At 48.0% G+C, this 18152-nt stretch overlaps 1 protein-coding gene across 3 annotated transcripts in view; it reads right to left on the minus strand.

Moving 5' to 3' along the window:
* The window catches only part of STX17 (syntaxin 17), a 34330-nt gene that overhangs the window by 14113 nt on the left and 2065 nt on the right, over positions 1-18152 (minus strand). The window contains exons 1-3 of one of the 3 annotated variants that reach the window (XM_001505977.5): positions 12276-12553; positions 11138-11261; positions 2807-2872 (exon numbers count right to left, since the gene is read on the minus strand). In XM_001505977.5, the coding sequence (XP_001506027.2) occupies positions 2807-2872; positions 11138-11261; positions 12276-12286 (201 nt within the window). In that variant the 5' untranslated portion in view covers positions 12287-12553. Of the gene's footprint in view, positions 1-2806; positions 2873-11137; positions 11322-12275; positions 12554-18152 lie in introns of those variants that run through there. The other 2 variants (XM_007661676.3, XM_007661677.2) reach the window with 2 other exon arrangements.

The following is an 18152-nucleotide window of genomic DNA, read 5'->3' on the forward strand; positions in this document are numbered from 1 at the left end:
AATATCCTTTACCTGTCAGCACCTAACTATGTCTTTCGAATGGCTAATACCAGTGCAGTGCATCAGCTTCTCCTTTGGGCATCAAAAAGAAATAATGCATATAAGAAACAACAATGGAGAAACCCTACAGAAATCAAGAAGTAACAAAAATCGGAGGAAAGTCTTACCCTCTGAGAGGTCACTGTGTAGAAACGTTTCTTAGCTCTAACAAATTCTGTATTTGAAATAAAATCATTATTTTCAACTATCATTTTGGAACCAAATGTCACTTGAAACTGCCAGCTGACACATGACTACTTGCACTCCCTGCTTTTTAGGCCAAATGGACTGAGTGATGGAGTGCTTTCAAGCTGACGGTGAGGAGTTTTTGTCTGATGATGAGGTGGATGGGCAACTGCTGCAGGGTCTTGAGGAATGGGGAAATTTGGGCTGAATATTTTTTGTAGAAAGATGATCTGGGCAGCAGAGTGAAGTATGGACTGGAATGGGGAGAGACAGGAGGCAGGGAGGTCAGCAAGGAGGCTGACGCAGTAAAATTAAGTGCTCGGATTAACCTAATAGCAGTTTGGATGGAGAGGAAAGGGCAGATTTTAGCGATCGCTGTGAAGGTTGAACAGACAGGATTTAGTGATAAATTGAAAGTGTGCGTTGAATGAGAGGCATCCAGGAGAGTGCCATGGTTATAGATCTGTGACACAGGAAGGATGGTGGTGCTGTCTACAGTGAGGGAAGGTCAGGAAGAGGAAGGGGAAGAGTTTTTCTTTGATGTGGAGAGAGATGGGCAGCCTTTGGAGGGGAAGAGATCATTTTAGGAAGACGATCTGGGTTGCAACATGAAGTTAGAATAATAATGTTGGTATTTGTTAAGCGCTTACTAGGTGCCGAGCACTGTTCTAAGCGCTGGGGGAGATACAGGGTCATCAGGTGGTCCCATGTGGGGCTCACACACTTTTAATCCCCATTTTCCAGATGAGGGAACTGAGGCACAGAGAAGTGAAGTGACTCGCCCACAGTCACACAGCTGACAAGTGGCAGAGCTGGGAGTCGAACTCATGACCTCTGACTCCGAAGCCCAGGCTCTTTCCACTGAGCAGTGAGGAGGCTGATATAGTAGAATCTTCTTTCACCCTAAGACATAGAGTAATAAAGCCCAAACCAAAGGTGAAATCTTTTGAAGCTGAGGCTTCCCCTCTCCTGGGCACTCTCTCTTGCTGACTAAGAGTTAGCCTCTTCGGCTAGATAGGACATTTGAAATTAAATTCAGGGTTCCAAAAGCTTAAGTTTAATACACGTTCGCTACAGGCAAGCCCGTCGAAGAATAAGAGCACAATTAGATGCTTTTCCCCAAAGATTAACAAAACTTCCAGTAAGGTTTTCTAAGGAAGTTTGTTCTAGACAGCCACCGGACAGTGAAAAACCTGGTTCGTTGAGTATAATTTCTCAGAAATGGACAAGTTGGTCAGGGAAATGGTTCTCAGAGTGCTGGTTTAGAAGAAAAGCAAGGTGCATTTCGAGAGTCAAGAACTTACCCTATAGAGGGAGCTGTAGGATAAACCACTTTCTATGGACATTTAGTGAGCCGACTATCCCTGCTGGCCAGGCTGCTCTGAGCAATGTGAGAAATCAAAAGAAATCAACAGAAATCAGCAAGAGAAAAGAAATTCAATGCTGAACTGATATTCTGAAAAGTTGGCTTGGAAATAGACTGTGAGCCCACTGTTGGGCAGCGATTGTCTCTATCTGTTGCCCAACTGTACATTCTAACCGCTTAGTACAGCGCTCTGCACACAGTAAGCGCTCAGTAAATATGATTGAATTTACGATTGCAGGCCTAAAAATGGTAAACTTAGATAGACCTCAGGAAGGAGAAGCTAGCGGCAAGAGCACAAGCCTGGGAGTCAGAGAACCTGATTACTAATCCCAGCTCCTCCACTTGTCTGCTGGGTGACCTTGGGCCAGTCACTTCATTTCTCTGGGCCTCAGTGACCTCAACTATAAAATGGGGATTAAGACTGTGAGCCCCACATGGAACATGGAAGGTGTGTAACCAACCTGATCAGCTTGTTTCTACCACAGGGCTTAGTGCCGTGCCTGCAACATTCATTCGTTCGACCGGATTTATTAAGCGCTTACATAGTGCAGAGCGGTGTACTAAGCACATAGTTAGAGCTTAACAAATACCACTAAAAAAACACAAAAAAACCGACAGTTCTTTGGGAGACCGGAAAATGGGGATTAAGACTGTGAGCCCCATGGGGAGCAAAGACTACGTCCAACCTGATTATCATCTATCTACCCCAGAGCTCAGTACGGTGCCAGGCAAGTAGTAAGTGCTTAACAATTATTACTGTTATAAAAGATCAGCAGGGTCGAACAGAGTCCCTCACAGTCTTAATTCTCATTTTACAGATGAGGTCACTGAGGCCCAGAGAAGTGAAATGACTGGCCCTAGGTCACACAGCAGACGAATGGTGGAACGGGGATGAGAACCCAGGTCCGCCGACTCCCAGGGCCGTGACCTCTCCATTAGGCCAGGCTGCTCCCGCCTTCCCTCCCAGTGTTTTAGAACGTGAACCCTTTGTGTGCCAGGGAAACAGGTCTGAATCAATGCCCATGAATCCTCCACAGGGTTTACCCGGTGGCCAGCCAGGGATGCCATCATGGGATAACCACGGTTTCACAACTGGTAAAAGTTAAAAATATTGGGCTCAGTTGTCATGGACTCTCAAAACGTCAATGCTCTCCCTCCCAGATCCAAATTCCTTTCTTTCTCACTCACCGAAAAAAGGCAACTGAACATCCTTACCTGAACGGTTCGTCCTGCGTTGATGTGCTCTTCGTGTAGCTGGCCCCAAAGTCGGCAACGCTGATACTGTCCAGAGAACAAGGGTACAATCAGACGGTCTGAATACTTTCTCTTTGTAGACTCAGTTTACTCACTGAAAGGAGCAATCACAGGACGTGGCAAAAGTTGAGGAGGAGCGTGGCCTAGAGCAAAAAGCGTGAGCCTGGGAGTCAGGGGACCTAGGTCCTAAATCTGGGCCCACCACTTGTCTGCTGTGTGACCTTGGGGAAGTCACTTCACTTCTTTGGGCCTCAGTGACCTCAACTGTAAAATGGGGATTAAGACTGTGAGCCCCACATGGAACATGGAATGGTGTGTATCCAACCTGATCAGCTTGTATCTACCCCAGGGCTTAGTGCCGTGCCTGCAACATTCATTCGTTCGACCGGATTTATTAAGCGCTTACTTAGTGCAGAGCGGTGTACTAAGCACATAGTTAGAGCTTAACAAATACCACTAAAAAACCACAAAAAACCCGACAGTTCTTTGGGAGACCGGTTTGGTGACTCTCAAAAATCCATAATTTTCCCCACACAAATACACAGTGATTGACCCACTGCCCAAGAATCTTGCCTGAACCTTCTAATAACCCTCATTTTTCCCTCTAACATCCTACAGGTTCCACCCAGTGACCCATTACGGATCTCTCATCCTTGAATTAATCCAAAACCCTCTCAAACTGACTCATGTTTTTGGCCTGTGTCGCTTCCTGGGGTGACAAATTCTACACACTTACTACCTACTGGTTGTAGGGTTTCCTGTGGCAGGTCTTTACCCGACCACTTTTAAGTTTCAGTAGGCAGTCCCTTACCCTGTGCTGGAGGACTTTACTGAAGCCCAAGTATGTGCAGTGCTTGGGTTGACACCATCTGCTCCCCTTCTAGTCGCACAGGAAGGGGAGGAAGGCAAAGTCTTTCGGGCTACAATCCTCTCCCACTGGACGATGGCACAAGTTCACTGCCACTGCTTAATGAGAATAATCATCATCATCATAATAATGGTAACTGTTAAGTACTTACTATGTACAGTGCCCGTACTAAGCGCTGGGGTAAATACAAGATAATGAGGTCCAACACAGTCCCTGTCCCACATGGGGCTCACGGTCTTAATCCCCACTTTACAGATGAGGTAACTGAGGCCCAGAGAAGTGAAGTGACTTGCCCAAGGTCACAGAGTAGACAAGTAGCGGCGCTGGGATGAGAACCTGTCTATATCTATATCTGTAATTTATCTATTTAGAGAGAAATAGACTCCCCCTCTACACTGAGAGCTTGTTGTGGGCAGGGATGTGTGTATTGTTGTACTGAACTCTCCCAAGTGCTTAGTACAGTGCTTCGCACACAGTAAGCCCTCAATAAATAATAATAACGTTGGCATTTGTTAAGCGCTAACTATGTGCCAAGCACCGTTCTAAGCGCTGGTAATTCGACTGAATGAAGAACCCAGGTCCTCTGATTCCCGAGCCCGTGCTCTTTCCATTAGGTCACGCTGCTTCTCGAACACGCCTCCTCGAACACGCTCGCTGAAAACCATGGCAGGAGGGAGAGGGAGGGAGAGAGGCCAGGGATCCAGGATGTGGGGGAACGGGCTCAGCAGCAATCATCCCTCCTGCCTCCCTCCCTCCCTATCCTGCATTCTTGGCGCCGGCCCCACCGGCTGTTTGGGGATCACGGGGCAGCGGAGCCTCGGTGACGTCTGTTCTGTTCCTTCGGGCCAAGAGCCCGCAACAGCAGACCCAACAGCGCAACAGCAGACCCAACAGCGGCCCCGGCTGGGAACGGCATCCAGCCCCCGAGGAGATCCCAAAGTGGGAGGGGCCGGGATGCAGCAGGACATCTCCGGAAGGGCAGAAATCCCCAGGGCCTCCACTGACTGGGATAAGGGAGTAAGCTGGCAGCTACCTCCCAACTGCGTTCCCAACCTTACACGCAGTGCTCGTCCCAGCAGGGCTTGCACGCTGAGGAAAGGGGATGGGAGGGACGTCAGTCCCTCTCTCAGACCAAGTCCCGGGGGGGCAGAAGTGACAGTGGGGTGGACGGAGGTTGCCTAGAGCTGCCCCACCAAACCCGCCCCCGTCCCACCGACCAACCCAGTGGTCCCTGAACTACACTTTGAGAAAGACAGAAACTGCATTCCTCTACCCCGTTGGGAACTCAGTAGAGATGAGAGAAAAGAAAGGGGGGCGGGGAGGAAGCAGGGGAAGGAGAAAGAAGGCAGAATAAGGATAAGGAGGAAAAGACCGAGCAGGTAAGAAGACAGAGAAAGATGAGAGAAAGAAAAGGGGAAAGGCCAATTCTCTACATATTTGGTAGATGAAAAGGTCACTTAAAGCTAAAGATCTTATATATAATATGTATATTATATACATACATATATGTATATTTGATCTTCAACTATAAGTTGTCTTTTCATATACATAACGTATAGATCTTAAATCTATAGTATATATACAGCTCTCTCTAGTGTGGCTTAGTGGAAAGAGCATGGGCTTGGGAGTTAGAGGTTGTGGGTTCTAACCCCAACTCCGCCACTTGTCAGCTGTGTGACTTTGGCCAGGTCACTTCACTTCTCTGGGCCTCAGTTACCTCATCTGTAAAATGGAGATCAAGACTGAGAGCCTCACGTTGGATAACCTGATTACCTTGTATCTACCCCAGCGCTTAGAACAGAGCTTTGCCCATAGTAAGCGCTCAACAAATACCCACATTATGATCTACCCCAGCTCGTAGAACAGTGCTTGGCATATACTAAGTGCTTAACAAATACCATTATTATAGGGAGAGAGAAAGAAAGAGAATTTTCAAAGTCAAGACTCCCAGGTGGTGAAATCCTCTCCGCATGTATAAATGTGCCTGAAAATTCTAATTCCTATATATATATAAATATATTAGATCTTCAGCTAAAAGTGGTCTTTTCACATATATAATATATAGATCTTAAATCTATAGTACATATATAGCTCTCCTCTCTCTCCCCCATATATATGGAGAGAGAGAGAGAATTTTCAAAGCTGAGACTCCTAGTTGGTGAAATCCTCTCCACACGGATAAATGTGCCTGAAAAGACCAGTGCCCACCTGACTTTGGCTGAGGGGTTAGGGTAGGATAGGGCATAGCCCCCGTCTGTAGGGCATGTACACGAGCTGATGTTTCAGGAGCACTAGTGATCTGCGCTGAGCCATAATCGCTCGCTTGGTTCCCCTGTGACCGGCAGCACAGATGCAAGACGGCGAATCATAGAAAGGGCAGTCTAGGGCCGGGCAACTCAGTATCTGGGCACTGCTGGGCCTTAGTCCGCTTATGACACCAACATGAGCAAGACTCAACATGAGCAAGACTGAGCTCCTCATCTTCCCTCCCAAACCCGGTCCTCTCCCAGACTTCTCTATCACCGTTGATGGCACGACCATCCTTCCCGTCTCTCGGGCCCGCGATCTCGGTGTCATCCTTGACTCGTCTCTCTCGTTCACCCCACGCATCCTATCCATTACTGAGACCTGCCGGTTTCACCTCTACGATATCGCCAAGATCCGCCCTTTCCTCTCCACCCAGACGGCTACCTTACTGTTACGGGCTCTCGTTATATCCCGGCTAGACTACCGTGTCAGCCTTCTCTCTGACCTCCCTTCCTCCTCTCTCGCCCCGCTCCGGTCTATTCTTCACTCCGCTGCCCGGCTCATCTTCCCGCAGAAACGATCTGGGCATGTCACTCCCCTTCTTAAACAACTCCAGTGGTTGCCTATCGACCTCCGCTCCAAACAAAAACTCCTCACTCTAGGCTTCGAGGCTCTCCATCACCTTGCCCCTTCCTACCTCTCCTCCCTTCTCTCTTTCTACCGCCCACCCCGCACGCTTCGCTCCTCCGCCCCCCACCTCCTCGCCGTCCCTCGGTCTCGCCCATCCCGCCGTCGACCCCCGGGCCGCGTCCTCCCGCGGTCCCGGAACGCCCTCCCTCCTCACCTCCGCCAAACTGATTCTCTTTCCCTCTTCGAAACCCTACTTAAAACTCACCTCCTCCGAGAGGCGTTCCCAGACTGAGCTCCTCTTCTCCCTCTACTCCCTCTGCCATCCCCCCTTTACCTCTCCGCAGCTAAACCCTCATTTTCCCCTTTTCCCTCTGCTCCTCCACCTCTCCCTTCCCATCCCCGCGGCACCGTACTCGTCCGCTCGACTGTATATATTTCCGTTACCCTATTTATTTTGTTAATGAATTGTACATCGCCTCGATTCTATTTAGTTGCCATTGTTTTTACGAGATGTTCTTCCCCTCGACTCTGTTTATCGCCATTGTTCTCGTCTGTGCGTCTCCCCCGATTAGACCGTAAGCCCGTCAAACGGCAGGGACCATCTCTATCTGTTGCCGACTTGTTCATCCCAAGCGCTTAGTACAGTGCTCTGCACATAGTAAGCGCTCAATAAATACTATTGAATGAATGAATGAATGACACCACCGTTGAATGTGCCGTTCTCTTCCGCTCTGAAAATGTTTAGGGTCTTTTTCTCTAGAAGGCTTTCATCAGGATGCTAAAGGGGAAATAACCCCCCCTACACACACACACTTCTGATGAGTTTGACGCAAAGAAACAGAGAAAAGGACAGAGGCTTTCTTTCAGTTGGGTTGACCTCTGTATCGCTCTTTGGCATTTTTATCTTTTTCTCATTCATTCGGTAGGGACGAGGCAACCGGCAAGCTTTTCACAGTGTTTGGTACACAGTAAGCGCTTAAGTACCACAGTTATTATTATTGTTAAATGGAGAACTTAGTTACTTCAGTTATAAGATTTCTCAGTCTGAACCAAAGGCCTAGGACTTATATTGATTTTAAACACTGCTACGACAAAAACTCCTACATGTTTGAGAGATTACGGAAGCACTGTTAACTGTAAACTATATTCAAAACACATGAAGATGAACTGATTTCTTGTTTGACAAGGGGTAGGAAATACCACGTTTCCAATTACATTACCTTTTTAAATTCAGAATTGAATTGAAGCTGCTTAGATACTTCCATGTGAGCACAGAAGCTTATTACAGAAACAGTATGAGATTGTGTTTTCTGTAATTAAGCTGTTGCTAGGCACAAGTTCCTCTGACCAAGATTCTACACATGTTTCCTGTTATAGCTTCCTCCTTGGCAAACAACTACAGTTGAACCAGACTTGACATTAAGACCATTTCAGCTCAGAGAGCTTGAAATTCTACTGAACCGAGTACATTTTTCCCTTCTACATTCCCTAACTTTTCCTATGCGACTGTTTAGAACAGTGTTTGACACAGAGTAAGTGCTTAAAAAAATACCATAATTATTATAATTATAATGTGGACCGCTCCATCAGGAACTTACCCAAGTGCCTCTTGAGCCTCCTCATATTTTTGATGGCACAACTTTCTGTGGGAACAAATTCTGTACGTTTACCACCTACTTTGTTTGCACTTGTTTGTTTTGAACCCGCCACCCCCTTGTAGCTTCAGTGGGTGTCCCCTTCTTGATCGTGAAGTTGTGAGATCAGGCCAATAATAATTATGGTACTCGTTAAGCACTTACTATGTGCCAAGTGCTGTTCTAAGCACTGGGTTAGATCCAAGCTAATCAGGTTGGACACAGTCCCTGTCCCAGTGGGGTTCACACTCTTAATCCCCATTTCACAGATGACGTGAGTGAGGCCCAGACTTACCCAGGGTCACACAGCAGACATGGGGCAGAGCTGGGATAAGAAATCAGGACCTTGACTCCCAGGCCCGTGTTCCATCCACTAAGCCACACTGCCTCACAGTAACTCCCAAATACACCCTGTCCATACCCTTCATGACTTTGTCAACTTTAATTCTATCCCCTCTCAGCTTTCTTTTTTCCAGAATGAAACATACCTACTCTTTCAGTCGATCCTAATAAGGGAGACCTCAGAGGCAACTGCACCCTGACCGCTGATGAAATCAATATACTGGACTGAGCACGAGACAGTAGCCAAATCTGGAAGCCCCTCTCACTATCTGGCAGACTTCTCTGAAAGCCCAGAATTTTGAAAGCCGTCAGCAGTTTCACAGCCCAGGACGGATGGGCTACCAGGGACTCCGTCTCACGGTAGGAATCCTGATCATTCCTGTCTACCCTGGGAACCGCTTGAGGACACGTGACAAAACCGGTCAAAATCCAAGAATAGAAGGACTGGGCCCGAGGCCACCTTCTGATCACCCCTATCCTCCAGGTCACCTAAATTCCCAGGGGGCTTAGAGTTGACAAAGCAAGGATGGGAGCAAAGCCCTGCCTGAATCCTACAGCTTTTCATATCAAAGTCATATTTTTTATTTCTTTCTCAAAATGAAAGAAATACACACACACACACACAAAAAAAATCTTTCTTCAAAGAGAAAATTGGGAAATATGCCCACATTTTCCCAACAGTGTATCGATCAAAGAGGCAAGGAAGCAGAGTGGCCTAGTGAATAGAGCATGGGCCTAGGAGTCAGAAGGACCTGGGTTCTAATCCCACCAACACCACTTATATGCTGTGACCTTTAGATTATGAGACCCATATGGGACATGGATTGTGTCCAACCTGATTAGCTTGTATCTACCCCAGCGCTTAGTACAGTGCCTGGCACATAGTAAGTACTCAACAAATAATATTTAAAAAAAGGGGAGTGGGCCGGCGGGGGTGGGGGGAAGGGGAAACCTTGGACACCTGCCCAAAATGCTCATTTTAGTATGCGAGAGATAGTGAACCTGGTTATCAACTACATTTTAATTACTACTCAGTAAACATAGCCAGTCTCCACCAGAGTAAGCACACACCGCACTTTTCCTCTTTACATCTCCTTTCCTTTGCTTTTTGACACTCTCTTCCCCTTCCTCTCTCTCCATGGCCTTCAACTCTTCAGTTAACTCAGTGTGTCTTTCTCTCCTCTCTATTTCCCCATCTCTTCTAACCCTCTCTTCTGCGTCTCTCTTGTTCCTCGCCGATCCCTCTCCTCCTTTCCTCGTGTCTTTCTCTTTGCCCCTCAGTGTTATTCTGTATCTTTCCCCGTTCCATTATCCTGCTTCCCGTCCACGCCCCCACTCCTCTTTGGTCCTTTTCGCTGCACTGAAGCCTCCGGTCACGTTCTGCTCCTTTCCTCTTCTCTGGTCCCCTTCCTCTGTTTTCTCATTCATGGTGTGTCTTTCTCTCTCTCTCTCTCGCCATTCTGCTCATTCTCTACCCCATTCTGCTCATTCTCGTTCTCAGTCAATCGAACACATACTGTGTGCAGAGGACTGTATTAAGAGCTTGGGAGAATACGATACAACAATATAACAAACACACTGCCTGCCTACAACAAGCTTACAGTTTAGAGGGGGACACAGACATTAATATAAATAAACGATGGATGTATACAGAAGTGCTGCGATGATGACGATGGCATTTATTAAGTGCTTCCTATATGCCAGGCACCGTACTAAGCTCTGGGGTGGATACAAGCAAATCAGGTTGGACACAATCCCCGTCCCACACGGGGCTCACAACCTCCATCCCCATTTTCCAGATGAGGGAACTGAGGCAAAGAGATGTAAAGTGACTCACCCAAGATCACAGAGCAGACAAGCGGTGGAGCAGGAAGTAGAACCCATGACCTTCTGACCCTCAGGCCCACGCTCTATCCACTACGCCACGAGGGGATGAAAGAGAGGACCAAGTCGGAGGGCAGAGAAGGAAAGAGGGAGAAGAGGAAAGGGGGGCTTAGACAGGGAAGGCCTCTTACCCACTTATCCACTTCTCACCCTCTCCCCTCCACGTTCCAAAAAGAAGTGGGGTTTTTAATCACGATGATAGCAGGGGGGCGAGGACGATGACAGGCTAAATGTCACACCCTCCCCCGTGGGGAGCAGAGACTTTGGTGCGGAAGAAGTGGTAGCGGGAAGACAGAAAGGCTGGGGCCTAATCGACCCGACTGCTGTCCGGGACTGCTGTTCCCTTCCCAAACTAGCTTCCGAGGAGTGCCTGGGGTAGCCACAAGGAGAAGGCCTCCTGGGAAAACTCCACGTATTCGGCCAGCTAATAGATCAAGACGCACTACCAGAACCAAAACCCTTTCAGATGATGTCGATCTATCCCGTCCAAGGCAAACACTTTGAGAGTAATGTGTGTGCAGAGTGGTTAAGCCCCCAGGAAAATGAATCGCAATGTTAAATCAACAGTAGCCGGGTGTTTTATCGGAGTATCTCATCTGCCGCTCTACATTTAGTTGAAAGCCAGGCCGAACGGAAGCAGCAGAGCCACACAACCGTTCCCTGTGCTCGGGCGGAGGAAAGGCTCACCTTCTCAATGTTGATCTGATGCTTTCGCAGCCTCTCCAGGTCGGTCGGGACGGCCACCTTGATGAATTTCTGGATGGCTGGCTCAATGCGCCGCAGGGTCACTTTCTCCTCATCTTCAGACATCCTGAAAGGAGGGTTAGGTCACCAGTTGCCCATTAGATCTTCTCTGCTCACGCTGGGGAACCTGAAAAGAATGAATGACTCTTGAGAAGCTTGCTACTCCCTTTCCAATGTGAATATTGGAAGACAATTTTGAAACCCCTCACTTGACAAATTAAATAAATGAAAGCGCAAATCACAGCAAACATGGATTGTGTCCTCAAATCGCTGTCAGAAAAGTTTTCTAGTTGACCTCGGTTCCGCCACGGAAGGGAGAAGCAGCAGCGACAACAGTGAGAAACTCTATCAGCCCCTTCTCCCCCAGACCCGGGCCTTGCTTTCTGGAACAAAAGCAGCCTTGCCCTCACCCATCAGCTCCTGCTCTGCTCCGCTCCACCAAGGCGGGGAGACGGAGCAACAGTCTGAGGCCTTCCAGCGCTTAGAACAGTGCTTGGCACACAGTAAGCGCTTCACAAATCCAACATTATTATTCCCTAGATATAGATGTCCTGCTCCTTCTTCGAAGAAGACAGCACTGACAGTGAAGTTCTTGTGACGGAGCAGAATGAGCGGTGCACGGGGGCCGAGGCCAGATACTGCGAATGTAAGCGTGGGAATGGGTGGATGAGCCAGAGGAGCTAGCTGCTGGGTGCCAGATGGCTAATGGTGCGACTGATAAGAGTGGCGGGGTTCATCAGTGTTGGGGGTGGGAGACAAGGGACGGGAGGGGTTAGCGGCCCTGCTTTGGGACCAGGAGAAGGGATGGGACGCCCAGACTCTCCAAACAGAGCACCGTCCACCTAAACCCACGCTAAGGGTGCCAAGCTTGCGACCTGGGCCCCAAGGTGGAGTCTAGCATGGGCCTGAGTCAGGCTTCAGGTACTGTGGGATCTGAGTTCACGAGGCCGCCCGACATCCCACGCTCTAAACTGGGAGGGTTAAGTAGTCAACAAAGGCAGGAGAGAGAAAGCGTAGGTGGCACTAAAGCACAAATTCCTTTTGGGAGTTCACTTTCCTTCAGGTTCCTGAGGAAGAGTACCTTCTGCGCATGCCAGCCTTCCCACCCGGAGCGTGGATCCCAGGCAGCGGTCCTCGGGGCTAAGTCCTAGCCGCACACCTTACGGGGAATTATTTCACGGAATCCACCACCAAATCGGAATGGAAACTCCTCACCCCCAGGCCCGACTGCTGATATTCTGGCTCTGGCCACAGACACTTCTGGACACGTCAACTCGTAAACGGCCGCTGTTTAAAAACATCAAAGATCCCACCTGACAACGTGACGGTCAGAATGCAGACAGGTGAGAATGTGTAACAAGCAAAGCTTCTCCAAGCTAAATCAAAGTCTTGCTCAGCAACACCTGAGGCCCTACCGCTGAGACAAAATGATCTGCTCTTCCCTGGAAAGAACACTTTTCGGGAAGTCTCTTCCATCAACAGGTGTCTGTTTGGACAGATCGGGAAGAGATGGGGGAAGGAAAAGATTGGGGCACATGCACGCGATGTCAGTCAAAGCAGGATTATAATGATACAAATTTTCCTTAACCCAAGAGTTCCTGAAGAACAGAACCTCCATGTTATAGAATGTCGATTTTATTTGAATGCTTCCACTTGCATAGCTGTGCCTCAAACACTGGTGGCGAGCTGAGGCAGAGAGCCTCAAACACCAAAACTTGGCTCCTTCATTTTGGGACAAGATTCAAAATCTGGACTTAGTACACTGGGCAACTAAAAATATCAATCCAGCCTCCAGACTCAATTAACTCTATCCTCTCCCCAAATCAAGTTTCTCCTGCTAAGCACAAGAGTTCCAACTCAAAACCCTCAGTCTGAGTACCACTTAATCACAAAAATAAAATGTGTAATTAAGCGTCGGTTGCTGCAAAGGAAATGGAAAGCTTGAAAAGCCAAAGCCCGGTAACAAAATCAAGACGATCCGTGTGGTTGATGTTATTTTGGCCCCGAGGTGGGAACTAGCGACGGCCTCCTCTGGTGAGTTTGAAATTCCCCCTTCCAGGGTTTGCCGGGGGTCTTCTAGCAGGTTGCCGACGTGGCCCGGGTGACTATTGCTGGAGCTGGGAGAAACTGCAGCAACCAGGCGGTTGGGCTCTAGTGTAGATTAGCTGGTCCAAAGGATTCAGTTTTAAACTTACTAGGGGGCCAACCACAAGTCCTCTGGACTGTAAGATCATTGAGGGCAGGGAATGTGCTTGTTTACTGTTGTACTGAATTCCCCCAAGCGCTTAGTATAGTGCTCTATGCACGGTAAATGCTCAATTAACATGACTGAAAGAACAAATGACTTTACATGCTTTCTTGAAATGAACTCACTGGCACAAATATGCCCTGCCACACTTTCTTTGGGAACGAAAGGCTTAAGCTCGTCGTGAGCAGGGAACGTGGCTACCAACTCTGTTATATCGTCCTCTCCCAAGCAGTTAGGACAGTACTCCGCACACAGTAAGTGCTCACCGAATACGACCGATCGATTGATAAATAAGGGACGGTGAAGCATTTCCATAAAACTCTGCAGGTCCTTGCCTAAAGTGGAAATTTTTCAGGGGAAAAGAACCTGAAAAATTAAAAATCTTTATTTTAGTGATAGAAAGTACTTGTAAGTATGGAGCACGCTGAAACGCAGAGAACCTAGGGGGCATCTGGAAGTAAGCTCAGCCCACGCGTGATGCCAAGCTGCTTCTGCTTCTCAGGTTTATGAGTCGGGGGGATGGAGGTGTTGTCTATGGTGATGGGAAAGTCTGGTGGAGGACAGGGTTTGGGTGGGAAGATGAAGAGTTCTGCTTTGGGCATAATATTTGAGGTGTTGGCAGGTCATCCAAATAGAGATGTCCTGAAGGCAGGAGGAAATGTGAAACGGCAGAGGAGAGAGGTCAGGGCTGGAGACGGAGATCCGGGGGATCATCCGCATAGAAATGGTAGCTGAAGCCCTGGGAGCAAAAGAGTTTTCCAAGGGAGTGGGTGTAAATGGAGAACAGAAGGGGATCCAGAACTAAGCCTTAAGTACACTGGGCAACTAAAAACATAAATCCAGCCTCCAGACTCAATTAACTCAATCCTCTCCCCAAATCAATTTTCTCCTGCTAAGCACAGGAGTTCCAGTTAAGGGTGGGAAGCAGAGGAGGAGCCCGTGAAAGAGAATGAGTGGCCAAAGAGATAAGAATACCATCAAGAGAGGTGTATCAGTTTAGTCCAGGTTAGATGATACTTTCAGGAGACTGGGGTAGTCCACAGTGTCAAAGGCAGCTGACGAGCAGCACGGCCTAGTGGGATAGAGCACGAACTAGGGAGTCAGAAGGACACTTGTCTGCTGTGTGGGCTGGAGCAACTCCTTTAACTTCTCTGGGCCTCAGTTACCTCATCTGTAAAATGGGGATTAAGACTGTGAGCCTCATGCGGCACAGGGACTGTGTCCAATCTGATTACTTGTATCTACCCCAGCGCTTAGAATGGTGCCTAGCACGTGGTAAGCACTTAACACATGCCATAAGAAAGAGAGGTCAAGGAGGATTAGGAAGGAGGTCACCGGTGACCTTTGCAAGGGTGGTTTCCACAGAGTGAAGGGGGTGGAAGCCAGAGAACTCTAATGTGTGCAGAGAAAGTCACTCCGGAACCTGAGTTGGCAGGAGAAAGCAATAAGCCTGCCTATCTGCCAGCCTGGAGTCTAAAAGTAAGAGTAGGTACTTTCTGAAAGTAAGAGCGGGTACTTTGAGTGTTTACTGTGTGCAGAGCACTGTATTAAGTGCTTGGGAGAGTACAATATAACGACATTACAGGCGCATTCCCTGCCCACAGGGAACTTACAGTCTAGAGGGGGAGACAGACATTAATATAAATAAATCAATTTGAGGAGGGGCGGCAGATACAGGAACCTCTCATTAGTCTTGTCCACTAGAAGAGCAAGAGTGACATACGTTTCTCCCCCCTCCCAGCCATCTGCAGTGCTTGACACTGCTGCCCTCTGTAGAAAGACAGAGGGTGGCTGGGTCTCACACCCCTGACTTCAGAGCCAGAATTTATCAATAATTTACACAGCCTGCTCTGAAGTGGTTCGATCCTACCTATGAGCAAAGATCAAAGGAACTGGGATTATTCCCCCGTAAGAGAGAAGGCCGAGTTCATTACAATCTCCAATTATACGACCCCCTTTGTCTCCTTCTTCTTTGGGGTTGAATGACAACATGAGGGACTTCAGTTAGACACCGAGAAAAAAATTCCAAATGTGTGGATGGTTAAACATTGGATGGATTACTAAAGAAGGTTTTTTAAGGCAGGCAAGATGTCCACCGGTCCAAATGGTTTATGGGTAGTGATATAGTGAGGTACAGCATGGGATGCTCAAAGACAATAACAATCAGGATCTAAAGGACTAACAATTAAAGAATACTGGAGATCACTGAATCAATTCATCTCTCTCTCTCTCCAGGCAGATGAACAGATGGAGGCCGATTCTTTCCTTCCAAAGACATCACAACTTCACTTGGTAGCCACCCCTTGTTTGATCCCCTTGATGGCTACGAAGTTCTTCCATGTTCTTTAATAATTATAATTATGGCATTCGTGAAGAACTATCTACGAGCCAAGCACCGTACTAAGCACTAGGGTAGATACGAGATGATCGGGTCGGACACAGTTCCTATCCCACCTGGGGCTCACAGTCTACGAAGGAGGGAGTAGGATTTAATCCCCGTTTTATAGGTGAGGAAACTGAGGCACCCAAGTGAAGTGATTTGCGCGAAGTCACCCAGCAGAGCAATGGTAGAGCCAGGATTAGAAGCCAGGTCTTCCGCCTCCCAGGCCCGTGCTCCTTCCTCTAGGCCGCACTGCTTCTCTACTGGAAGGCTATTTCCTTTCCCCGAGTCCTCTGTGGACACTGAAAACATCTTCCCCATGAAAACTCTTCAGGGACTTAGCCAACTCCTCTCTAGGCTAAACAACAGCAATTCTTTTAACCATTTCTCCTAGGGCTGACTTCCCAGCCCTTTACGGTGTGGTTATTCTTTGGACCTGTTCCAAGTTCCTCTACATTCTTTATAATACAGTGCGGTGCCCAAACCGGATGTGATATTCTAAAAAAGGTCTGACTGGTTTCTCAACTCTCTCATATTCTACTGCGAAAACAACCAACATGATGCAATGATGCTTAATAGCACCACGCTGCTGACTCACTTTTTGGTCTTTTTCTTGCTCGTGTCTTTCCCCGACCCAAATTAGTGGGTTTTTAATTTTGTTCACTAGGTATGTTACGTACCCTTGTCCCTCCTGAATTCCATCCTGATTCTAATTTTTTCCAGCTTCTGAAGGGTTGGCAGCCCCACCCAACTCGGTTTCAAATCTGCAAATTTAGTAAGCAAACTCTCCATTCCTTTGTCCATATCGTCATTAATGATGCCGAAACAGATTGGTTGCTTGGTTGCCTGAGGGCCATCACTCGATAGAGCCCACCAAGTTGACACTGAGACCTTAATGATGCGGCTCCTTTTAAGCACGAGCTCTTAAAAGTTCGGGTCAGTAAAAGGCAGAATTGAAAACGAGGAAAAACGCTGCAAACACCAAGGACCAGCAAAAGACAAGCTTTACTCGCTCGTACTGTGAGCCTGCAGGTCACACATCAATGATTTCAGCAAAACAACACTTGGATAAAGTTCACCATCAGTTATATCATCTTCGAACCTGAACGCCTTTATACTCTTTATGGTCCTGCCTGAAGGAAGCGGATCGCTTGAGGAACATTCCAGCCTAAAGATCCTATGAGAACGGATTTACGCAGAAAATTCTGTGAGCCTTTTGGAAGATAGACTCGTTGGGATAAACATTTCAACAGTGGGACACTCATGAGTGTTCACGCCGATAATCTGGAGGTTGGGGACTCTTTCATTATCATTTGAGTGTTATTAACAACAATAGCAGTATTTAATAATGATAACAAAATTAATACTAGAGCTATATAAGTGCTTACTATGTGCCAAGCACTGTACTGTGTGCCAAGTCCCTGTCCCATATGGGGCTCCGTCTTAATCCCCATTTTACAGATGAGGTAACTGAGGCACGGAGAAGTTAAGCGACTTGCCCAAAGTCACACAGCTGACAGGTGGTGGAGCTGGGATTATTCGTTCATTCAATCGCATTTACTGAGCGTTTAGTACAGTGCTGTGCACACAGTAAGTGCTGGGAATGTACAATTCAGTAGAATCCAGATCCTTCTGACTCCCAAGCCCGTGCTGTATCCACTAAGCCATGCTGCTTCTCTGCCATCCAGGGTCACACAGGACACAAGTGGCGGGGGAGGATTAGAACTCAGATCCTTCTGACTCCCAGGCCCATGCCTTATCCACTAGGCCATGCTCCTTCTCTACTGACCAAGACAAGAGAAGCAGTGTGGCTTAGTGAAAGAGCATGGGCTTGGGAGTCCGAGAACTTGAGTTCTAATCCGCCACTTGTCTGCTGTGAGATCTTGGGCTAGCCACTTCACCTCTCTGTGCCTCAGTTCTCTCATCTGTAAAATGGGGATGAAGACTGTGAGCCCCCACATGGGACAACCTGATTACCTTGTATCTATCCCAGTGCTTGGCACAAACGTGGCTCAGTGGAAAGAGCCCGGGCTTGGGAGTCGGAGGTCATGGGTTCTAATCCCCGCTCCGCTGCTTGTCAGCTGTGTGACCTTGGGCAAGTCACTTAACTTCTCTGTGCCTCAGTGACCTCACACTGGAGATGAAGACTGTGAGCACTACGTCGGACAACCTGATCACCTTATATCCTCCCCAGCGCTTAGAACAGTGCTCTGCACATAGTAAGTGCTTAACAAATACGATCATTATTATTATTATGAATCCCGACTCCGCCGCTTGTCAGCTGTGTGACCCTGGGCAAGTCACTTCACTTCTCTGCGCCTCAGTGACCT

This window comes from Ornithorhynchus anatinus, chromosome X3 (genome assembly GCF_004115215.2).
Source record: "Ornithorhynchus anatinus isolate Pmale09 chromosome X3, mOrnAna1.pri.v4, whole genome shotgun sequence".
In the NCBI taxonomy this organism is placed as follows: Eukaryota; Metazoa; Chordata; class Mammalia; order Monotremata; family Ornithorhynchidae; genus Ornithorhynchus; species Ornithorhynchus anatinus.